This window comes from Aulonocara stuartgranti, assembly GCF_965226115.1.
Source record: "Aulonocara stuartgranti genome assembly, chromosome: 12".
NCBI classification, from domain to species: Eukaryota; Metazoa; Chordata; class Actinopteri; order Cichliformes; family Cichlidae; genus Aulonocara; species Aulonocara stuartgranti.
The window spans coordinates 15,407,541-15,430,857 of NC_138948.1; the positions used below are offsets into that span (position 1 = coordinate 15,407,541).

The window sequence follows — 23,317 nt, forward strand, 5'->3', positions numbered from 1 at the left end:
GGAGATGTCAAATAGGTAGCCTGTGGTAGTGTTTTTGCTTTTTTCTGTGGTGTTAGGAGACATTTCAGATGGTTTCTGCCTGGTGGTATTTGACTGTGTCTTTAATTTGTTTTTAAAAAATGTAAGTACACTGTGTCTGTAGAACACAACTGGGCATTCCTCCAACGTGGTTGACTGGAATCATTTGTATATCCTTGCTCCTAGTCTTTGAGGAGCACCCACTCTTTTTGAAATACTAAAGCTAGTGTTGCTAGAGTGTTTGTGAGTGCATGCTGGGTTCCAATTGTGCTTTTAATACTATGCTTGCAACGTTTGATATTTTGAATGTATTTATATAATAATACATACAGCATAAATTGAGCACTACTACATAGTAGTATAGTATTCTGATCAAAAATTCAAAGTTGTTGGTTATTCAGAATAATCATTATACATATTTGGAACACAGCTACATGTTCACATTGTCACTGTGAACAATTATGCTATCCATACCTCTACAGCGTCACTGTTGTGTAGGAATCTGTAGCCAGAGGTGCTGTGTGTGTCTTTATTCTTTAAGTTACTGTATATATGGAATGCCTTCATGGAGGTCACATAATAGTTACAGGTAGGTCCATGAGTATTTGTATAATAGCGGAATATTTGTGATTTTGTCTCTGAACACCAGCATTTTCAATCATACATTTAGGATCTGATTGTTGTAGTATTGCATTACCTGTTTAGGACCTAAAGCCATTTTCTTCTATTTTCAGAGGTTTGAAAGTAGTTGGCCAAGATAACATAATTTGGTTTTGGTACTTGGATGAAAATGCTGGAGATCTAGAATCTGTGAATGTCACCAAGTGCTGTGTTTCCTCCTTGCAGAAGCTCTGCCAGGCTTTTGCTGCAGTTGCCTTCAGATCCTTGAGAAGCTTTTTCTCATTTCTATCAGCCATGCATGCCTGTAGAATAACATGGTCTCGACCATGTTTGACAGATGATGTGACCTGCTTTGGATCAGCTGAGCTGTTCCTTTCCATCTCTATACTTTTCTCCTCCAATCATTCTGCTACAAATGAGTCTTTCTGTCATCTGTCCAAAGATGTTTTTTTTTTACTCCAGAACTAATCTGGCCTTCTTGTTCCTGAATGTAACTCGAGGTTTGAACAATGTTGTAAAGTCACTGTATTTTCATTCATGAAGCTTTGTGTTGTTTGTAGACTTTGACAATGATACACGTTACTGAGATGGTTAGATGTTATTAAGGTGTAATTTTTAATCATGGAAATAATTCTGTCATCATGCACTTTGTCTTCTGTGAGCTACCCAGGGCATTCCTTCTTTTTAAGAATGTACAGATTGTTTATTAGGTTACTCCTAAAGTTTTTGCTATCTAAAATTGCTTTTTCAGCACATTTCACTTGCATCAACATCTCTCTGGCCCTCAAACTGAAAGTTAAGTGAAAAGCTATAAAATGGCAGTTTAACAACTTAAAAAACATTGGACTAACAACAGAACAGGTCTCACCTGTACTGCTTTTAAATTCTCCATTTACTTTGGAACTGCTGAAAATGGGGGACTATGTATAAAAATGGCTGAAATTCCCAAACAGTCAATATAATACTTTTGCCAAACCTTTTGAATTAAAGCAAAAAGTCACTTAAATCAGTTCTGTCACACTGCACTTCAATCACATGTTGACTGCTTATTTTAAAATCCACCGTGGTGAGGTAAAATTACAAAATTGTCCTTGTTCAAAGAAAGACTTGTGCAACTAACTCTGAGTATGCCATACAAGTATAGGCTATCAACATGTAACAGCAAAAACCAAACTTATAATGTTTTTTAATTGTATATCTTTCTATTTGTATTAGGGTGATTTGAAAATCTTAAGAAGAAACATTGAAGTCATAGCACACATGTTGCTGTAGATTTGTTGCTGGGCTAGTTAAAGCTAAAGTATATTTAAGTACTGTGGGTCGCTTGGAAGAAGCTGGACATGTAAGCATAGGAGAATGAAACAGTTGACATAAGGTTTAAATGAGAATGGCTAGAAGCTTGTTGGAGGCAGTTACTAATCACTAGGCGGAGGAGGATAAAGGCTACGTGGCTACCTATTAAATTCAGCAGACAATACTGACAAAAGTAAAACTGAGTCTGTCCTGATTGAAAGAAATCACAGCTAGTGGCAGAAGATGTTTAGCTGGTTGCAACCCTCTCCTAGCTTGTTGGGGGTTTTTTTGGTTTTTTTCCCTCGGGTGTGCAAATGTTAGTAAAATGGAAATGCAAATTTGTGCACATGTGCACACACAGCTGTACTCATGGAATTGTTTGCTTTTAGAGGGGATGTCCCCTGAAGCTCAGTCTGGATTGAGGGTTACTCAGTAGCAAAAGTGTGACTTAAGTGCGGTCTGCTGCATCGGGAAATGTACCCTTGCAGAGTTGCGTGTGCCTCGACTCGAGCGCAAGCATGCAAGCAGCACCATTACCTCAACCTCTCTGCCTCTCTCTCTCTCTCTCTTTCTCTCTGCCTCTCTCCCTCTCTCTCTCTCTCTCTCTCTCTCCCCCTCCATACCTCTCTGTTTTCTCTTCTCTATTGTGTACACACTCCCCATCTCTCCCTCTCGCTCTCTCTCAAACAGTCACACATACTCGCGCTCTGCTCAGCTCTGAAGGATCAGTAGCTTATAAACTGGCTGCACTCAGCAGTCACTCTATGTAGGAAGAGGAAGAAAGGATAAATTGCTGTGACTGGATGGAACAGAATTCCTTTCTGGATTGAGTCATACTGGGCTGGGGCTTTTTAGTGAAGTGAACCACCACAGGTTCACCGTTGGCTTTAGCCAGACAGAACCGGGCTGTTCTGTGCTCAAACCGACTGAATTATTTCAGAATTATTTCAACTCTGGCTGGCTTGGTTTCACTGGACTGTGTTGAGTTTGCCTGCAGGCCTGGGGGATAAAGGGCTGGAATGGAATTCCCCCCCTTTTTTTTTTACCTCCAAGATTTTGCATCACGCTCTCCCTCTCTCCTGCTTTCGTGCTGCGCTCATCTTCTCCTTTGCACTTTCACAGCAGATATTCAGTGTTGCAGAGCAGACAAAGGCAGCAGCTCTCAGTCCTGTTCTTGTGCTTGCTCCTTTAAAGACAAAAAAGGAGTGGGGGATTTTTCTTCTATTTCCCCTCGCTTTTGCACAGAGGGAGCTGCTATCGTGACAAATTACCTGCAGAGCTTCTTGTAGTTTGTTATCCACAGGATTTTTGGATGTCATTTCTTTTTTTCCGCCTGCTTTTTTTTCTTTTCTTTTTTCTCTCTGCACATTACTAAACTCTGACTGTGACAAAGGAGCGGCACATATTTTACCTGTGTTTATTGCATTACATCTGATTTATCTTGGCTACCTTTACTATTCATTCATTTGGCTGGTAGTGGTGCTTTTTGTGGTGAAGCCGGGGTAGGCATGGCCCAGCAGGCAGGCATGGGGGTGACCCACCAGGACACCCTGGCAGTGCCCCCCATGCCGAAACACTCCGGCCTGAACGAAGACCTGGTGAAGATCCTGCGTGAGAACCTGCTGCAGCCGGAGAGGCCGCGAGGACACCGGCGATCGCCCTCCTCCATCTCCCCCCGCCTTTCTCCGCGCAACTCGCCGCGACTGCTTCGCCGCATGTTGCTCAACAACAACATCCACAAACAGAGGCGCTTCACTGTTGCACATACATGGTGAGGGCTAAACAGACAGGTGTTCAGTGTGCTGGCGGCTGTAGATGTGGAGCTGATAAATGGGAGGCTGATAAAGGGAATGTGTCTTGTTTGTTTTTTTTATCAGACAACATGTGGTCTAAACCACACCCGTGGCAAACTTTCAAGGTCGCAACTGTGTTTGTTGAGCGCTGTGTGCGCGGTGGGAGGCGGTAGTGTGAAAAGCCATTTGTGTAATTAAACTTTGTTCGCGGTTTGACTTCAGCGCTTTTCCTCTTGCAGAAATGCCAGGTATGTGTGTGAGCGAATCCCCCTGTTAGCTTTTCTTCATGTCTAAACCCTTTTCCCACCTCTAGATAATGAGATCTTCTCTGCCTTTTCCTCACGGTAGTGCTTGTCCCCCTTACTTCTCTCATTCTCCAGTGTCCCTCTGCACTATGCAGCCCCCCCCCATCCGCCTTCCTGCGCTGTTGCTGCTTTTATCTCTCTGCGATGTATAGTCATGCAATATGTCACGAGATAAACCCCAAAGCTGCCTGTCTTGTTAGGTAATTCAAGGCAGGAGAAGCCATCCATCTCTATGTTTATTCCCTCCTGCTGTGGGTTTCTCTGCACACCTGCCTGCCTCCCTGCAGTTTTTGACTATTAATTAGTCTCTTCCTGGCTGTCTATCAGCCTCTGTTGCATTTACCTCATCCCTTCCTTTCAAGTCGTTTCCAGTCTCCAGCCTCTCTCTCCCATTGCGCCTTTTCGCCTCCTCCCCACTCTCATTGTTTCTCCCCCTTAATCAATTTCACCCCCTCCGCTACACCCCATCCCCTCCTCCTCCGCCTCACCCTCCCCATTTTTTGCGACTCATCTCTCTTTCTCTTCCCTCTCCATTTTTCTTCCATCTTTCTCCTGCCTCTTTCCTTCTTTCTTTTTCAGAATGTCTTCTGTCCCACTTCCTCTACTCTCAATCTCTTTAGTGATTTGTCTCCCTTCTGGCATTTGGATCTGGCTCATGATCAAAAACTCATATTCTCATAAAGAAAATCATATATCAGGATTTCTTTACTCCCCGATCTGTTATTTATTTCACCCTTTGATTCTACGTCAAGGTGTGTTTTATCCAGTCATCTGCCTTTCACTCTCCTTTATATTCTTTTGATTTTTATCATCATTTTTTTCTTTTTCACTATTAATTTATAAATCTGCCATTATTGGTCATTTGTCTTGTGCCCTCTCTTCTTTTTCTTTGCTCTTTGTAGCCGATGGCACAAATACCTGATAAAAGATGTACAGTATCTCATGGCTTCTTGCTATTTTAGTGCAGCCTCCTGCGTGTTTGTACCATTTTAATTTTGTGAATTAATTATCCATGTGCAGATTCATACACTTTCTGCGTGTGTACATGCAAATGTGGGTGTCTGTATGTGATTATTAATTAAGCTTATGTAACATTCGACACCATCTCTCCCGAGTGCCACTCTAAAAAGGAAGCTATTTCTCGCTCTTCCATATTAAGAAGCAGAAATGTGTTTATTCTTGGATTGGGATTTTTCTTTTTTTCCTCATTTTTTTCTAAATGACGCTCAGTCTTGTAGGGCACATCGGCTTGGTTTCCTAGAATGGTATATATCTTTAACAGGTGAAAATACGAGAGGTGCAAAAAGAAAGGAAGTGACACTGGTGGCGTGATGAGTCATTTATTATAGATGAGAAAATAGCAGTGATGTTTAAAAAAAACCCATCGTGACGAGTTAGCTGTTCTATTTTTGGTGACTGTCGCTCAACTGATTTTCTTACTTTGCTTAAGATGTATATGGAAAAAGTCTATCAGGAATTACTACACTCTTATTGTTAAGGAAGATGAATTGTGAGAGTATTTTTTATTGTTATTGGAACATCCCATAAAAAGACCAGTATTGTCTGCAAAGCCACACCCTGATGGGAATAATGTCCCCTGCAACCCAATAAATATTGAATACCCATAAAATAACCACAAGCCTGAGAGATGGTCATGCAACATCCACAAATAGATATACTCTCCTGAGACTGATAAAAGAAACACAGAAGTGTTTCAGCTTAAACTGCACAAAGAAAATGTGGATTATGACACAGAGGAGTAGAATCAGGTTGTGGCTTAAGCATTTCGTCCTTCTTGTTTTTGCTTATTCAGTTCAGGATAGCAGTGGGGCCTAACCTATCCCATCATAGGGCGAGAGGTGAGGTACTCCCTGGGCAGATTGCCAGTCTAACACATAGAGACAAACAAGCATTGATGCTCACAATGTAGAATCACGAGTTAGCCAAACATGCATGTGTTTGAACTCTGGGAGGAGGTCAGAAAACCTTGTGGGAACCCATGCAAGCACAGGGAGAATATGCAAACTCTGCACAGACAGCCCACAGCTGGGTGGTGGATTTGAACTCAGGACATTTTGCTGTAAGACACCACAACTCTGTTTTTATATGTTCGTGTCTTTTAATAAAACACTTTTAAAATTCATAATGGATGTTTGAAGAAGCTCTGCAATGGATTGGCCATTGCTGAGGCTCTCTGCCTTTGACAGTTGGGTTACCTGCAACCTGAGTAGGGTAATTAGGATGGATAGTTGGATGAATGAATGTTTAATTAGTTTCTTTCTTTCCCCCGATCCTGGTGAAGAAAACATCTCTGTCCTTGAAATGGAGAGACCAAATATGTTTGCTTCAGGGTGACTGTGTGGATCTGTGAAATGTGTATTTGGTTAGATACTGGTATTTGGATCATGACATTTGGGGTGAGAGAAGAACAAGAGCATGAAAGAAGAATGGCCACTTAATAACTAACTTGTTGGTCATGTACCTGTGTTGTGTCTTGACATTTGAAAAAAGGCAGCAGACAGAATATCAGACAGAGATAAAGAGAGTGTGGGAGGAAAGCAGAAGAATGGCTGTTTGTGTGTGCATGTGCGAGCCAGGGAACGGGAGAGAAACAATTTGTTTCTAAGAGGGAGACACCATAAAATGGCTGTGAGCGGTCCGGAGGTTGACAACTGCAGTGTAATTTACTCCAATCACCTCCTCATTGTTTTACAGCTGCAGGGAATCACAGACCACTGTGGTGTAAATCTGGTGACATACACAGTCCTCGGTGGCGCCACTCCACACTTCATTAACAAGACAATCCTCCTCCACGGGCCGATTGGTATGATGTACAGCGTCGCTGTTCTTAGGGACTCGACATTGTGAAAACCATTCACAAATTGTTTTACAGTCACTGTGAGAACACTTTAGAGAATGTATCCCAAATGCTGATTGGCTTCTTTGTTCTGAGTGAATTTGATTGGCGTAATTATTTGCAAAGACATAAAAAAGGTATTATGGGGGATTTTATGGAATTTAATGGTTTACAGAGTTCCTCGAAAAAAGGGTTTGGCCTCATTTAATGGCGACACTTTTAAAGTCCCAGTTCTTGGGAAGATACAGCGATGATATAATAGAATTCTGAAAGAAGTAAATATTTGAGCTGGATTTCATTTAGCTGAGAGGATTTTAAGTAGAGTGCGGTAGTTCTTATTTAATTGTTGCCGGCATTATCGTAACCTAAGCTGCAGGAGTACCTCCAACAGCAGCAGACGCATTAGTGTGGCTTTCTTTATGGAATTAGGTAGTATCTACAAAATGGGGTGTGCTGACAACAGACTTAAGACTCAGATTGGCACTGTGCCCTGCAATAAAGGGATGTATTACTTTGAGAGCCACCAGAGTCAGTTGGGGGGGGGGGGGGGGGGGATTGGTTTAACCGGAGAGCAGTTGCCAAATTAAATGTATGTGGGGGGTTTTTTGTGTTGTTTTTTGTTGCATATGGACACATTGATCACCAAGAGGCTTCTCTACCATTTTGGTTGTGCGATACAGCGTGACCGGAGGTTAATCGCTTTCAAGAGTCACGTCCCATGTCCTGACACTGCGCTTGCAGACCCCCGCAATGGCTATGGTTGAAATGTGCCCGTGCTCTCTCTGAGGTGCTCGTCAATATCCCTTCTCAGCTCTTCTGCTGAAGAGTGCACACAAAGGGAGCGTCGAACGGTGTGCTCTCACCTTCGAGTGACAGACACACTCACGACTCTTTTTTGCATTCTCTCCACCAGAATATCTCTGATGATATCCTGTTTTCAACTTTCCTCCTCACTGACCCTGAGGTATTTTTAATGCTGTTGCACAACACCGTCTGATGCTGCATTGCAACAGTGTAAGTGTCTCTTTATGTAAGAGGAGAGTGGGGTTTCAGCGAGGGGAGAACAGGTGGCTTTAGCTGGTGGTGCTGATGCCGGGGCTTCTTCCCCCTGCTGAGTGGTCCGACTGCGGGGGTTTAGGTGGGGATAGCGGTTGGACCATTGAGGAGAGATGGATGTCGAATTGATGGATGCGTGATTGATGTGTGGATAAATGCGGTAAGGGTGGTATGGAGGGAGGGAGGCAAGGTAGAAGAGAGGAAGAGCGTGGGAGTAGAGGACCTGAAGCTAAACACAGTGGTGCTAATCTAGGCAGAGCATGACTGTCTTCACTTCACTTCTCACTTGGTTATATCATCTCTCTTTGTCTGTCTGTCTTGCTTTCTCTCCCTCACTATATATTATTTATTTATTTATGTATTTTTTCATTTTTATCTTAACGCGGCTGACAAACTTCCTACAGTAATTGTTGGTCAAGGTTTCCCATTTTTGTTCACAACTTATCCGTACAGCTTAACAGCCTTATGACTCATAGCTGGCCATGGTTGGAGTCTAACAAAACATGCATTTCTTTTTTAAAGAATTAGTTTGACAGTAGCTCCAGCTAGTCAGTGCTTCAGGCGTGAAACCTTCAATTTTTTGTTTTGTGTCGATAAAACAACACCGTGTATAATGTGTTATGTAAGACGAGCTTGGTAGGCAGATATGCTGAGGCGCAGTATCCAGCTAATGGCAGTAGTTTTATATTTACTATACAGACACGAGAGATGCATCGCTCCTGTGAGCCAGCTCTGCCAGAAAATGGATACGTGAAAGCATATTTCTCAAAGCGAACAGGTTAATTTAGCAAAGTTTTCAAACAAGAGGCTTGTCATGCTTGATTTGTTGTGGATATTAATGCTAAAATCATCTGCTTACTATCTGCAATAACACCAAAGCAAACTGCAGATAATGTGACATCCTCTGAGTTTTCCTTGTCTGGCATGATAATATCCAATTCATACTTCACACATTCCTAACAAATTTTGTTTTAAAGATGTAGCTTCTACCTTCGATTCGTTTTTTAGCTCGCAGCTTTCATCCTGCTGTGCAGTAAGACGGGTTCTACAGGTTTTATCAGCCCAAACACCGCTCCCCTCCCAGGAGAATAGAGCGCCTGTGATTTGCATACATATGAGCATTTGAGCAATGCTGCTGTGGCTGCTCTGCTAACAGTCTTGGCTGCACGACACATCGGCACAGTTCAGGCTTTTCCTTTCATGACCAGTCAGATTTAGAACAATCAATAGCATGTACACGACTTCGCATGGATTCACTCAAACGTACACAAATAGATATGTGCATGCTTATTCTGTGTCATTCTCTCACTGTCAGAGATTAGACAGGACCCCGGTTATATGACTCAGCTTTGACTTTGTATTCTGAGGTAGTGGCCGAGTCAGTGTTGGCTGAGATGAATAAGAAAGCTAAGATTATATAACTGTGTGACAGAGAGAGACTGTGAAAGAGGCAACGATAAGTACGGCACAGAGTGATGATTGTTTATGTTTTATACACTGTATTTTAGAACTTACCAGAAATAATATTTTACTAATGAAATGCCCTCTAGAACAGCAGTAATCTCATCGTCCCATTTCCTGTACAGTTTTAGAACATAACTGCATTGTTTGAGAAATTATTAATACGTCAGTGGCTCATTGCCTCAGTATAAATAGAATTGGTCACTCTGTGCTATCAGCTGACCTGGAGTAACTGCAGAGTGGCCATTCATTAAACAGATTACAGGAAGGCTTTTCGGCAAAGTGACCTTTGCCTATAACCACCTACCTGACTTGCTGCTGAACACGTAATACAAATGTTCTTAAATTTTTTTATTTTGTATTGGGAATCACTGCTTTATGAAATGCCAAATTAGTATTCAAAGACATCTTTTGAGGCTACAGAATAAATTCTAGTCAGGTAATCCGAGCCGGACTGCCTGATCTTGGGTCAGGTACAGGTTGAACTGTGCAATTTAGTTTTATGATCAACGTGAATACTTGCCGAGAGGATGTGATAAAGTAGAAAGTGATACACTGAGAGAATTGCAGTAATAATAATTAGTTTAGTCTGGACTTTTTTCGGCCCCACGTGTGGTGAATGCAGCCAATGCAGGTTAGGGTATGAATGACCAAAGGAAACCCAGGATGTGAAACTAACGTCAATAAAGGGCTTTTTTGAAGGGAAAGTAAGCAAAAGGAATTTGCTGATGCTATCGTGCTGACCATTATTTCACAGAAACTGAAATTGAATTCTTGTTTTGTAGTTGATGATTTATTGTGGGCAGCAAACTGTTTTCAGCTTCTGAAATGGGGCGTGTCAGTGAAAGGTTTGAGAGCCACCATAGCGTAACGCTAATTATTTACTTAAGGCCGAAGTTGATGGCTCAGTCATACAAGAGTGAAAATAGGTTGGCAACCTCCTTACAACAAAACGAGTTGTTGCCTGTGGGTTACATTTAATTTTTTTTCTCATTTTATAACTGATTGGAAGTTGTTGCAGTGACAAATCGGTCACCCAACCTCAGTCTCTGGGTGACCTCCTTCAATTGCAAGATGATTGCATAGATCGCTTTGTGGGAAGCAACCTGTCTCCAAACAATCCAAGTCAGTCCAAGTCCAAGTCAGACTGACTGCAGTCTTGCCGGCACATTCCAATTAGTCACAGTTAGTCTTCACCAGTGAGTGCAATTTGTCTGCAGAGCGTTGTTTTACAGTAGGAGACTTGACATAACTGGTTATATTTCCATATAATAGCAAGGTTGTTGAGCGCCTATATTTTTTCAGTTAGATTATTGTCTTGCAGCATCTGCATCATTATCTGTGGTGGAACTTCTGTTCCAAATCTGTGATCTGGACTTTGAAGTGACTAATGTGAATTTCTGTTTAATGTGATTTTCTTTCATTTTGCTGATTTTCTGCAATTAGTCAAAAAAAGAAAGAAAAAAGAAAAGTGGCGTGCTTAACTTCAAACAATAAAATAATCAAAATGCCAAATTGTTAATATTGACTTTGAAACTCGAATTTCAAAATGACATTATATGTTATATAATGTATTCAATATTTCATGGCAATAATAAAAAAGCGCATGTGTTGCCTCAACATTTCTGATGCATGTATGAGCGCAACCTGCAATAAAGCACCAACTGGACCGAATTCATGATGCTCAAAGGTGGCAACAATCACATTAACAGAAGTAGACTGTGAAAGTATTTTAAAAGTAAAAATGTTAAATTCTCTTTCCTCTGTAAGTTTTGCTAATTTTAGCTGTTTCAGTAATCACTGTACTGTCACAAACAGATTGGATGTAACCGCCCCATTCACTTAGAAACAGACTGACTCTTATTGCTGTTTAGCACGTGAAGCACCAATGCTGCTTAGAAGATAGCAACTGATTGAGAATGGTTGCAGGGCTGGTCCTCATTTAAAGACAGTGAGATCACAAGTTCATTGTCCCCAGTCGCAGTCACAAACCACCTCTTGCCCTTTTTTAAATATTGAAATAAGTGGATACGTCTATATTTGTCCACCTGAGCTTGTCCAAGCTTCTGTGAGTTCCCGTTGCCCTCGGTCCCCTTCCTTCACTTTCCACGTTTTTTCACATCAAGCCAGAATTCAGTGCCAGCATTAATAAGGTTCACATCTATTACATGCAAAATTTCTATATGGCTATAGAAATATGGCTTTGAAAACCAAAAGAGATTGACACTGCTTCAGATTCTGCTTGCTGATGTGTATTTTCAGCCCTTAAAAGTCATGACGCCAGGCTAAACATTGTAATTTCCCTGAAGCACAGTTAGCCGCAGGTCTACAGTGATCCGTAATGAAGGGGGGGGTTATGTGCATATTGATAATTATTTGAATCCAACAGGTCCAGACACATGAAGGTGTTTTAGCAGCTGTTACTGCACTACCAGATTTAATTAAACGATGACCAGAATTAATCTGCATTGAAGAGGCCACAGCTGCGGGGGCTTCATCAAAGGCCTTTTGATATGTTGATGTGTTTTTGATTCAACCAAATTACTGAAAGATTCTGCCTGTGCTTGGTCCGACATGTCAGCCATTCATATGCTTTTGTTTTCATCTTGTTTTGTGCAGTACGCATCTATCTACCTCTAGATTGATCGGCGTATCCACGTCAGAGTCTACATGTTGGACATTGCCGTTCTCACCCACTGCCCCTTTAGCGCCTTCCCACTTGTTTTCTTTAGGGGTTTTTTTGCCGCACCTTCATTATCTTTTCGAGCCATGTTATATTTCGGTTGATTTCACCATCTGAACTTCGACTTGAATGCTAAGGGAGAATTCAGCCGCTGATGAGGGGGCTGTACTGATAACTGCAGCTGCACCAGGGCCTCACCAGAATAGCCTGAGGACTGAGAGCCTTGAGAAGAGGAGTGGCGATGTAAGGGGAAGCTGTTAATCGCTTTGAGTATCTTTGTAACAGATTGCAGATGGTCGTGCACTCTTTTAGGCGTATCTGATGCAGCTACTGTGTAGTTTGAGAGGTGCTGGCTAAATTTCCATCTCTTTCACAGCTCCATTCCCACCACAGTCGAAACATTCCTAAATGTAACAAGAGGGGAGGAAAAAAAAGAGAGAGAAGATTTTCAAAACTCAAAGAGACACTTCAATGTGGCCTAAAGCTTCCTTTATCATTTTTCTTTGAGAGAGCCTTATTAGCTTGAGGTGAGATCCATTAATGATCCATGGATGTGGTAAATCCATTGGTCATGTGTGATTATAGTTGGCAGGCTCAGCTCATTAAACAATAATTGAAAGTAGCACCCTCTCCATTCATAATGCCCATTTTCTCGACTTAGAAACCATTAGTTTAAGGTCTTCTTTTTGTTCAGGTCAACTCACCTCTTCAAAAGAATATTGAACCTGCACACTAGTTGTATGATAGATAGAAAAGTTCTCTAATATTTGGATTTGAGAGGCAGAAAAGTTTGTCCATGTTATATTTGGAAAACATGTCAAGATGGTTGAAACAGTCAGGTTTTGGTTTATCAGCATATTATTAAGACGCAGATCTTTTGGGGATTGCATATGACCTAAAAATCAAATATGTGGAGCTTTGAAAACCAGTTGTGAATAAGGCGGCAGCTGAAAGTAGCTCTAGATATTGTAACATCTGCAAAAAAAAGCTGCTTTGGTTTGACACTGTGAGCTGCGCGTACACTGGACGCTCGTTGCACATCACTTTGAAACCTATGGCTGGTTGCTTACACATATCCTGGGCACCGGTTGCTAGGTGACCCTCTAATGTACTTACTTTAATGCCAATCAACAGTGTTGTTCACTCTCGCTGGTAGATGCTTCAGTGGCTCGCCTGAAGTTTATCTCATATCCCAACCACTTCGCAGTTGCCAAATATCATTCACTTTCTGTGGTCTCACGAATCACTTCTGGTATTTATGAAGAGGGCTGCTGAACGAAAACGATTGCACAGACATCTGGTAAAACATTGGGGGTATAAATATAAATGGGGGGAAAAAGTTGTGCAAATTCTTTACCTTTTTTCTACATTTTTTTTTCTACAATGTGCTCTTCCACTCTTCATTTTCCTTAGGTTGGCACTCACATAATAGTCATCTTGTCTGTATCAGACTTTTAAGACCTGGTTTGATATTTAAAAAATGCAGACATGAGCTCACGGTGTTGTACAGCTTCTATTACCTGATCAGTTATCTCCAGTCTGATCCTGTTGAATTCAATCCATTTCACTTCGCTCCAGTCTTCAGTGGTCTTATATATTGACAGGGAAAACTGGCATTTCTAGGTTGATCCCTAATCCTGTTGGTGAAACACCTTTGTGACCCGGTCATTTTCTTTCACCTTTTCCTTTTTATCTACCCGAATGGGGTCTTGGTCCACCTCTAGCAGTTCTAATGAGGTGCGTGTCCAATTAAGATGCAGCTGCCTCCTGTGTTGTGAGAGCCATTCTGTTATTGATGTCATCCCTTGATCATTTTTCACAGCTGCTTCCAATATCCTGCTCTTTATGAGAGCCTGTTTTCATCTTTTATGTGCTAGCATTTGTGTGCATATGTGTGCAAATATAGACTGTGCAAATACATCTGGTGGCTTTGTGTTTGTGCAATATGTATACGTGCATATTCAAATTTCTGTGTGCGCGTCTTCCTCCGTGCATCCTTTTTAAAACATTTTCTTGTGTGTGTGTGTGTGTGTGTATGTGTGTACTTGTCGGTGTTGGTTCCTATCCTGATTACCAGTCTTACGCTGCCTGTCTGACCACTAGGGTTGTCTCCTTTGATTGCATTGATTTAGTGCCCGCTGCATGCTGTAATGAAAGATGAAAAATGAACAGCATGCTCTGACTATGAGGTAATTGGCCTGCACCTTGCTTCTCATCGCTCTCATGAGACTGAGGGTGAGGATGTTAGGAGACATTAGTGTGCGAGGGAATCATGCGAGTGCTGCTTTGTGCGAGCATCTCTGTCTTTTGCTTTTTGGGGGCGGGGGTAATAGGAAACATTTAAGGCTTGTGATCTTCATGCTTCTGTGGGATTTTAGTGGCAAGAGCATGAAAATTGGACGTGTGTTCTGACAGCCCGTGTTCTCTCAACCCAATGTTGCTCATGCATTGCTAACACTATAGCACACAGTTGGCTGTCTATTAAGCACACGTGGCTAAACAGGGTACCGTCTTATGCAGCTTTCTTGCAATAAATTGCACTTTCATGAACAGAAATTTTTTGCAGGGCTGTACTATATTTCAGTTGAATTTCAATTGGTTTTAGTTCTCCACCCAATTATGTGGTGAAGGCTGGATGCAGTAGGTGGGATTCACTACAGGACTGTTTTATTGGACTGCATTAGTTTTAGCTAGTTCTACATAATGGGTGTTTGTGTGTGTGTTTTGTGGAAAGCAGCACCATAAAAAAGAAGCTGATATTTGCATTGCAGAGCCACTTTGCTGTGTGGGCCAGATGCTTGACTGGCAGGATTGTCTGTGAGTGAGCAGATGGTTTGGAAGAATAAGTCTCGTCAGAAAGTGGATGGCGGCCATGCGATGATCACTCTCACAGCAGACACTAGCTTTCGCATCCAGATTTCTGTCTTTGATTTGGTTTGGAAACAAAACGCTTTGGTTAAGGTCAGGTAAATCTAACTGGTCTGAATGTGAGTCACTGACCTTTTCTTTCAAAGCAGAACAAAATAATTTCATCGCTTTTATCAGTGCACATTTGGTAAATGGACTGGTTGTTATATAGTGCTTTTTCACTATTTAAGCACTCTGTACAACATGCCTCATTCAAACACTTTTTTTTCTACACTTAAAAGTTTGTTTTTTTTATCTGGCATTCACATACAGTCATGCTCTAATGAACGCATCTTGCTTGAGGACACTTTGGCATACAGACTACAACAGTCAGGAATCAAACCACCAACCTTCCAATTAGCAGATGACTAGCTCTACTTCCTGAGCTGAAGTCACCCCTAAGACAAGACTCACCCATAGTTTACTACAAAGTACTTCAGCAGAAAAAAAAATGTGTTATGTGTGATTGTCTCACTAAGGTCTCAGCCACACAGGCCTAGGAACTGGTTCATGGCCCCGGGAATCCTCTGATTGCTAAGGAAAGATGTTTATTCACTGACCGATTGGTGAGAATTGCTGTTGCTGGGTGAAATCTGTGACAAAGAGGGTGCTGCATCACAAACCTTCTTGTTTTTGTCTTCAAAAACTCACAAACTAACCAGCTAAATGAGTTGAAGCGGTTTGATGTAAAAGTTTTGCTGTTGAAACCAACATATTTTTAAAGACGCAACTTTTACTTTGAAAGGGATCAGTCACCGTTCCTGGTTTGCATATCCTTCTTTAAATTATCAAAGAGGCTAGGTGGTGAGAATTTGCAGTCAAATTGGTGTCTAGCATTTTGCAGATACCCACTAAAGCAACTGGAAAGAGGATTTTCAGTCAGCACTGCAAACCTCTTTGTGACCAATAGTAAACAACCGCTCACCAAATGGTCAGGTATTACACACCTTTCCCTAGCGACCAGTGGTTGCCATGGGCTCACCTTCCAGTCACTAGCCCTGCGTGACTGGGGCTTGAGTAATTTCACAGGGACTGCCGGGAAACCTCCAGCAGCCACTTGAATTTGGCTGGGGAATACATATGTCTAATCGCTTAGTAAATAATATATTTGCAATCTAGTAAAGCTAACAATATTTCATCATTGCAGTAAAAGAAAATGAATGCTGCGTGCTATCCAGTAAATGTTGAGATTTGTGAATACATTGTAGACCCAGCTCCGTGCATTGTGTCCAGCTACATTAACTAGCCTTTGTGCTGGGTTTTAGGGAGTGCCTGACTAATGGCCTGGAGGGAAAAGATTAGTTCAGGGTGCTTAGAACTGATCTCAGCCCTCCAATAGCTTCAAATGGATGCTCATTGCAACTGTCAAACCACAGGAGAGTGAAAAAATGGTGTATAGCATATGTAAGATATAAGCTTACATATGCTATACACCATTGGGCAGGTTTTAGACATTTTAGTCCCTATTTCACCGCGATATTTTTCAAATTTAAAGCCAACCATATTCACAAATTTTACAATAGGTACTCAGCATTATAAGTTGCTTGACATAGCATTACTCTCAGTCGCTCAGTAAACCTAGCTTGGATTGTATACAGCAGACTCTTATTACCTCTTAGTAGATGGCGCAGTAAACTGAAAAATGTCTGCTCTTCAGTCCCAAGGCTCACTTGCTTGGCAACACACAGTGCAGTAATGCCCACACACAGTGTAAACAGGGAAACAGGAAACACACTGGAAAATAGTTACATCACACTTCCCCCACAGCACACAAAAGCACACGGACACACTCATACGCACAAACTCCAAAAGTCTGCAGGTTTACTTCAGCCAAATATACGTTTTTTTTGGAAGTGTCAGACACGAGTGTTTCCCTCCCTGTTAACATGCTTTCAGGATCTTGTAATGCAGGATATGTAAATGCTGTCACACTAATGAGATATATTTGTGATACAAGCTGTTAGCCTTGCTTTTAGCTTGTCGTCAGTTCATGCGGTGAATTTTTTGAAAAGGTTTTATTAATTCAGTGCTGTTTGTAGGTGGAAATGGTCAGGCAACATCCACTTCAGACAGATGAATGACAAGAGAATTACAAATTACCTCTGATCAGACGGCTAGTATAAATACAAAGGATAGTGCAGTGAGTTAATGCTGCCTCGTAATGCAGATAAGTGTTGGGTTTTTTTAATCAAAAGCTATCCGCACGGTTTGATGGCTTTGAAAGTATAAAATCATTTCTGCAGAAAAAGCTTTGTCAGTCATGTGTGCATACTGTACTGTAGATAAGTCTGATTAAACACTGCAATCTGCAGCAGTGCAACAGGAACCTCTTCTGTTCAAAACATCCTCTCCTGGCTTCAGCATAGGAAGATTTGGAAGCCTGCATTCACTGATGGTTGCTGAATGTGGTCCTCCTCCAAGTACCTAAACATCCATAACTTTTTGTGCTGTTCCTGGAAAACCTTCATCTCTTTCCTTGGACTACATGTAGCAAGCTTAGAAAGTTGGGAGGCCTTAAAAAAAAACACCAAAAAAATAAAACAGATGGTCCACTTTTTCCGGGCTGTAAATTAATTTTGCTGCACAATCGTGTTGGTTCTGCTGCTCTAATATTTGAATACACTGTGGCATTAGGCTGTGTTGTTTGCTGATCCCAGCAAACAATGGTTTTCATCAATATAATATTGCAATATCAATATAATATTGCAGCATTAGACTGACTTTAAAAGATAAAAAAAAAAATCATTTTGCTTACAGTGAATACAAATGTCTTTTATATCAGTTAGTAAGCTAGCTAACAATGAGGGATCACAGGTCGGTGTGCATTCTGATCCGTGGGGTAATAGTTGCTATAAACAATTTCAAGGTAAAACAGTTAAGGGGTGGTTGGTGTTAGAAGTGATGGGATTTAACTGGCTGTAGCTTCGTATTCAGTGTGCACACACGATCACTGACAGTCAAGGTAATGTGTAATGGTAATTCTTTCATGTTTTGTATTAAATTCTCTCCTTTTTACACTGTCTTGCTATTTTCTGACTCCCCAACTACTACTGCCAGTAAAAGGATTACTGATGACATGCATGATTAAAGTGGATGAATACTTTGAGCACAATCATGCTCCTAAATGTAGACAGTTTAGGAGTAGACAAAACTGTAATATTATTACAATTCCACTCGTCTTTCCAGTGACATTGCATGGCCATGCCGTCGCTATATACAGTATGTAATTGGCAGTAACAGCACAGCTTCATCAAGAAAATAATACTTTCGATCCAGGATGTAGCCTGTCCAGCACTTGAACGTTGCCACAGGATGAGAGCGAGGTGAGGTAGAGTGATTCACACGATATGAACTCTGAATGACCTGTTCTGGCTGAAAAGCTCCTGCACTTCAAGAAGCCTGCATTCAACGTGTATAACATTATGATGTTTTTTCTTTTTAAATCTACAATAAGCAGATATAAGGCTCAGTCTGAGTGAATTAATTTTGCACTCCTGGTAGCTGTACTCATATTTCCATAATGTTTGAAGCTGTTAAATTTCCTTTTTTTGTCATCATCTTTTTTTCTGTGTTAGCTACTGTAGTACAAACAATTTTGGGTCAGTGTTATTTCAGTTCAGTAGTTCTTAATGTTTATCAAAAGAAACATGAACATATTAGGTGTAAAGTGCAGATAGTGATTACTGGTTTTAATTAACAAGTGTCTAGAAATGCCTATTTGTGCAACTTTAGAGGTTACCTGAGTAATCAATGAGTGCACCAGCTTGAAGGAAGGTGTCTGACTGATGGATGCATACAAATACAAATATATACATTACCAAGCATACATTCCTCCACTTTCTCACAGTATTATAGGATTATAAGAACACTATTATGTTTCTTGGTTTCTGTATGCCGCTTTTGCTGGCATGTGATTTTTTTAAAATGATATTTTATTCTGATTTTGTATTATAAGTAAACTATCATATTTTTTTGTTAATCAAACTTGGTTTCTCCATAAGCTAACTTTTTCTTACTGCTTCTTCCAGTGATGTAACTGGTAGCCTGTAAAGCTGTGCTTTCAAACTAGTTTCCCCATCACTGCATACATACTGAAAGTACACTTAAGAATGCATTAAGCCTCAGAAAAAATAGAGCTGTTGATTTTAGAAAGCTGTCATAGGACCTTGTCACGTTTGAATTGCTCATTGATTTATGAGAAAAGGGCCTTCCTTCGACTGGTCACTGAAAAATATACCCACTGGTTTCCGTGACAACAGGGAGCTCACCTGGAAATGAACTCTTCATGCCAACAGTGCTGAGGCAGTGCTGTGTTTCCAAGGATGTTGAAAGGCTTTGTGATCAAACGCCCTCTTGCTTTCTTACCGTTTGTGGAAATATTGCTCTTCTGTTTCACTGTTGCTTTGCTCGACCTGATTTGAGCTTTGATTGCTTGTCTTGTATTTTCTGGAGTATGCAACCTAAATTTCAGCACTCATTTATACTCACTTTTGGACTGTAACTCCGCAGAGTAGGTGGCACCTTGGTGGAGGTCATATTTTCCCATCTGTCAGTTTGTAAGCAGGATTACACAAAAACCACCTGACTGATTTTGATTAGATTTGATGGAGAGGTAGAGCAAAGGCTGGGCAAAGGAGGAACCAAGATCATTTTGACCTGGGTCATTTTTGTTTTTGTTTGTCTCTTTGTTTGTTTGTTTGTTTGTTTGTTTGTTTGTTTGTTTGTTTGTTTGTTTGTTTGTTTGTTTTGGGGGGGGGGGGGGTCAGAACAGATTTGAGAGACTGAGGAAGACTTGCAAATAATTGCCATCTAACAGTTAAATCCCTGTCCTGCTGTAACTATGTCAATGTTTGCGGAGGAATTTCTGAATTTCTGTTTAAAATCTATGAAGTTGTGGCTGGAATCTGAGTGTAAATACTTAATGTGAATTTGTGACTATTAATCTTTATTATCACAATTAGATTGCATGGACCAAAATGCTAACTTGCCCCATTCAATTACAAACTAATAGCAGACTGACTCAGTTTTATTGCCATTTTATCCATGGCTTGACACAGCAAAGCTGACTGCGAGTGGGCATTTTAATGGAAAAAGGAACCAAATTCATTGCAAGAATTTTGTTCAAGCCATAGTCTTCAACCACTGCTTTCCTTTCCTTCTTTATCTAATAAATGATTTATTTTGTATAAAAGGTGGAAAAGGTTCTCTGTCAAGGAGGAGAAAATAGTTGTTTATTTGGCTTAGATCACAATAGAAATGTTATCGTGTGTGTGTTACAGCGCCGAGCTGTCACTGGACTTAAAAAACACTGCTAGACTCCAACCTCATTGTGCTCTGGCATATTGAATAAGCTGGAAATAAGGAGCTAATTTTAGAATCCAATGTACCTTGATGTTTGACTAAAGAAATAATGGCCATCATGCCACAGCGTCTCTTAATTACTTCTGTTGTGGGTTTGATTAAGGCGCCGCGGTGCCGTGTCGTCTCTCAGGAATGAAATGTGTGTTGATATCTCGGTGTGCTGGCCCTTATGTGCTGGTGTGCATTTATGTGTATGCAGCTGTCTTCATGTTGCAGTGGGGGGTAAAATTGATTTGAGAGCCAGAACTACTTAATCTTCTTTTAAAATTGGTATTTGACAGAAAGCTTATCTCACATGCCAGAGAGGAGGATGTGGAGGTCTGAGGGGAAGGGGAGGGGGGAGGGGGGGAATGGAAGGAAGAAAATGAAAGTGCGATTGGTGTCTTTTGCATCAGTGGCCTTCTTCTGCATTGGCTTCTTTGTTTAGACTCTAACTTGTTTCTGCTGCGTAAAGCAAGGGACTTGCAATCTGTGTTTCTTTTTTTTTCTTCTTGTATGCAGAGGGACACACAATATATCGAAGCCAGATGTCTTAAAGCAGTATTCATCCATATTAAAAGTCCATCCAAGAAGCACACATAGTTTTTCTTCCTCTTCTGAAAGAAGTATATTGTGGTTTAGTGTGAGAGAAATCTGATTTCTCAAGCTGTTAAAATGAATTTCACTCTCCTGGTGTTTGGGCTGACACGCAGAGATTGAACGAGGGCTCTACTGGAATTTTGCTATGAAAGAACCAAAGGTGCTCTTTGCCTCTTGTGAATGTTTCCAACAGAGGTTATAAGGTACGTCCAACTGAGAGAAGACCTGGTACACATTGAATACGGTTTGCAGACTCCCACGGGAGAGGCTGATGGATATAGCTGAGGAAAAGGATGTCTGCATTGTTTAGCCTTCTTCGGCTGCATCTCGGGCTCTCAGACTGCCCCGCTGGATTTGAAAAATGAAGGTGTTGGCTTGCAGCTTTGTTTGATGGGAGCAATTAAAGCTGTAAAGTAATTAACCATTTAAAAGTTAAACTTTTTTTTTTAAGTAATCCCCCCTAAAGCTTAAAAGTTATTGCAAATACTCTGAATTATCTTTAATACTTGAATGCAAATCCTTCACAGTCAGTGATTGCGTGGGAGTCTGGAACACCAAATGCTGAGTTTGCTGCACTGTGATGCTTGGCGAAGCCTTTAATGCACTTGCCTTCAGTTTAGTGAAAAGCATACTTGATGAGACTTTTTATAACATTTAATGTTTTGCCTTAGGAAGCGAATGCTTTGCTTTCATGGTATGTTTTAAGTGACTCTCGGTCAGCACTGGAGTGGCCCATCCTGACAGTTTTGCAACAAAATCTGAGCAGAAAGTTCTACATGCTTCAGAATTCATGCTTTCAATCAGCAATCATATCATCAATAGACCCAGTTAGTTGCCAGCAATAAAAGCCACAGAGAACCATTGCTTTCCTGAGGTAACACAGTGGTGTCGTTCATTACCTCACAGTAAGAAGGTTCTGGGTTTGAATCCACCATCTGCCCGGTAGTTTCTCCCCTTGTCGTGTGGTGTGGGTTCGTCTGGTGTACTCTTGCTTTCCCCCACAGATCAAAGAAATCCAGAGAGTGGTATTAGATGATTTTAAAATTCCCCATAGGTGTGAATGTGTGTGCAAATTGTGTCTGTCTCTGTGTTAGCCTTGCGACAGACTATTGACATGTACAGGGTGTACCTAAGCCCCCGTCACCCTGAATCGGATAGGTGGATGGATTGTTTCTTCACTTTCCGGTACAAGTTAATTGTGGTTTCATTGCAGCTAATTTAGCTCTTTATTTTAGCTGTGCGTTGCATACTGAAGGAAACCTTCTCAACAGTAGATATTCATAAGGTACGTATTTGATTGTAGATGCTGATAATAACACACCTACCTTGTCAAAAGTGTTCCTTACTCTGCGTTGGGCTTTTTTTCACCCAGGAATGCAGTTTAGTTTTCTTCTGTGGTCTCACAGGCCTTTTTTGGGTTGCTGAGCTGGCCAGTGCAAGCCCTCTTTTTAACAATGCCCCAGGCTGTTGATATGGCACCTCCTAAAGTTTCTATCCAGGGCTGCATATAAAACAAAATAGGCACCCGCTAAAGAGATTTTGGTCTTTCCTCAAACAAAAATTGCCATTAGTGTGACAAAATTGTTTTGTGGGGTTTCATTTACTTGCGCATAAAAAACACTTTTGCTCTTCAAATATCCAGAAATAACAGGAAAACACATAGACCGCTGTTAGGTAAGATGACACCGACTCTTTGTCTTAAATGTATAAAGATTTATGTGTGTAGTAACCTCCCAAAGGCCCATTTTAGCTTGGCAAAAAAAACAAACCAAACAAAACCCTGCTGTCTTTCTGTGAGGTGTTACAGTACTCAAGCCTAAGCAGAGACATAAATAAGAAAACCTCATCCATTTATCTTTAAGAGATGGTGAAGTAAGTGATGAAAGATCCACCATATATTACAAAGTTGATTTTTAGCGTGCATCAGCACATTAACTTCCAGAGGCCCTTTTCTTAGATTGCTGATGAACATGTTTACGTGTGATTCAGCAACTAGCATTTGATCTTGAGCCAAGTAATGCGATGCAAGACGTGCAACTGCTGTCACATCCTCCTGTTGTATTAAAAATCTTCACCTTTGTGATCACAAAAACACTCTAACATCCGTAACACTACAGTCTAAATGAGTGCACTGGAACTGAAATCTAAAACAAAATGTATGAAATTTGAAAGTGATGCAGAGCTTGTTTAAGATTTAATGTTTGAATATTATCATAGAGGGCTTAAATTTTCATTTTGTACAACCTTATTTAGAATCTTGGCATTCGGAGGCTGATTCCACATGAGGAGAGGAAGCCTGCATTATTCATTTAGATGGAAAAGACCGTGACAAGATGCAAGAGTAACTTGATGATCGTGACGATGATATCTTTATTGTCTGCTG

The 23,317-nt window shown here is 40.9% G+C and overlaps 1 protein-coding gene across 5 annotated transcripts in view; it reads left to right on the top strand.

The window, feature by feature from the left end:
* pde4d (phosphodiesterase 4D, cAMP-specific) overlaps positions 1-23,317 on the top strand; it is a 316,846-nt gene that overhangs the window by 210,834 nt on the left and 82,695 nt on the right. The window contains exon 2 of one of the 5 annotated variants that reach the window (XM_082555164.1): positions 3,537-3,703. The exons of 3 other annotated variants lie outside the window; for them this stretch is intronic. In XM_082555164.1, coding sequence (XP_082411290.1) covers positions 3,537-3,703 — 167 coding nt within the window. Of the gene's footprint in view, positions 1-3,170; positions 3,704-23,317 lie in introns of those variants that run through there. One more of the 5 variants, XM_082555163.1, reaches the window with a different exon arrangement.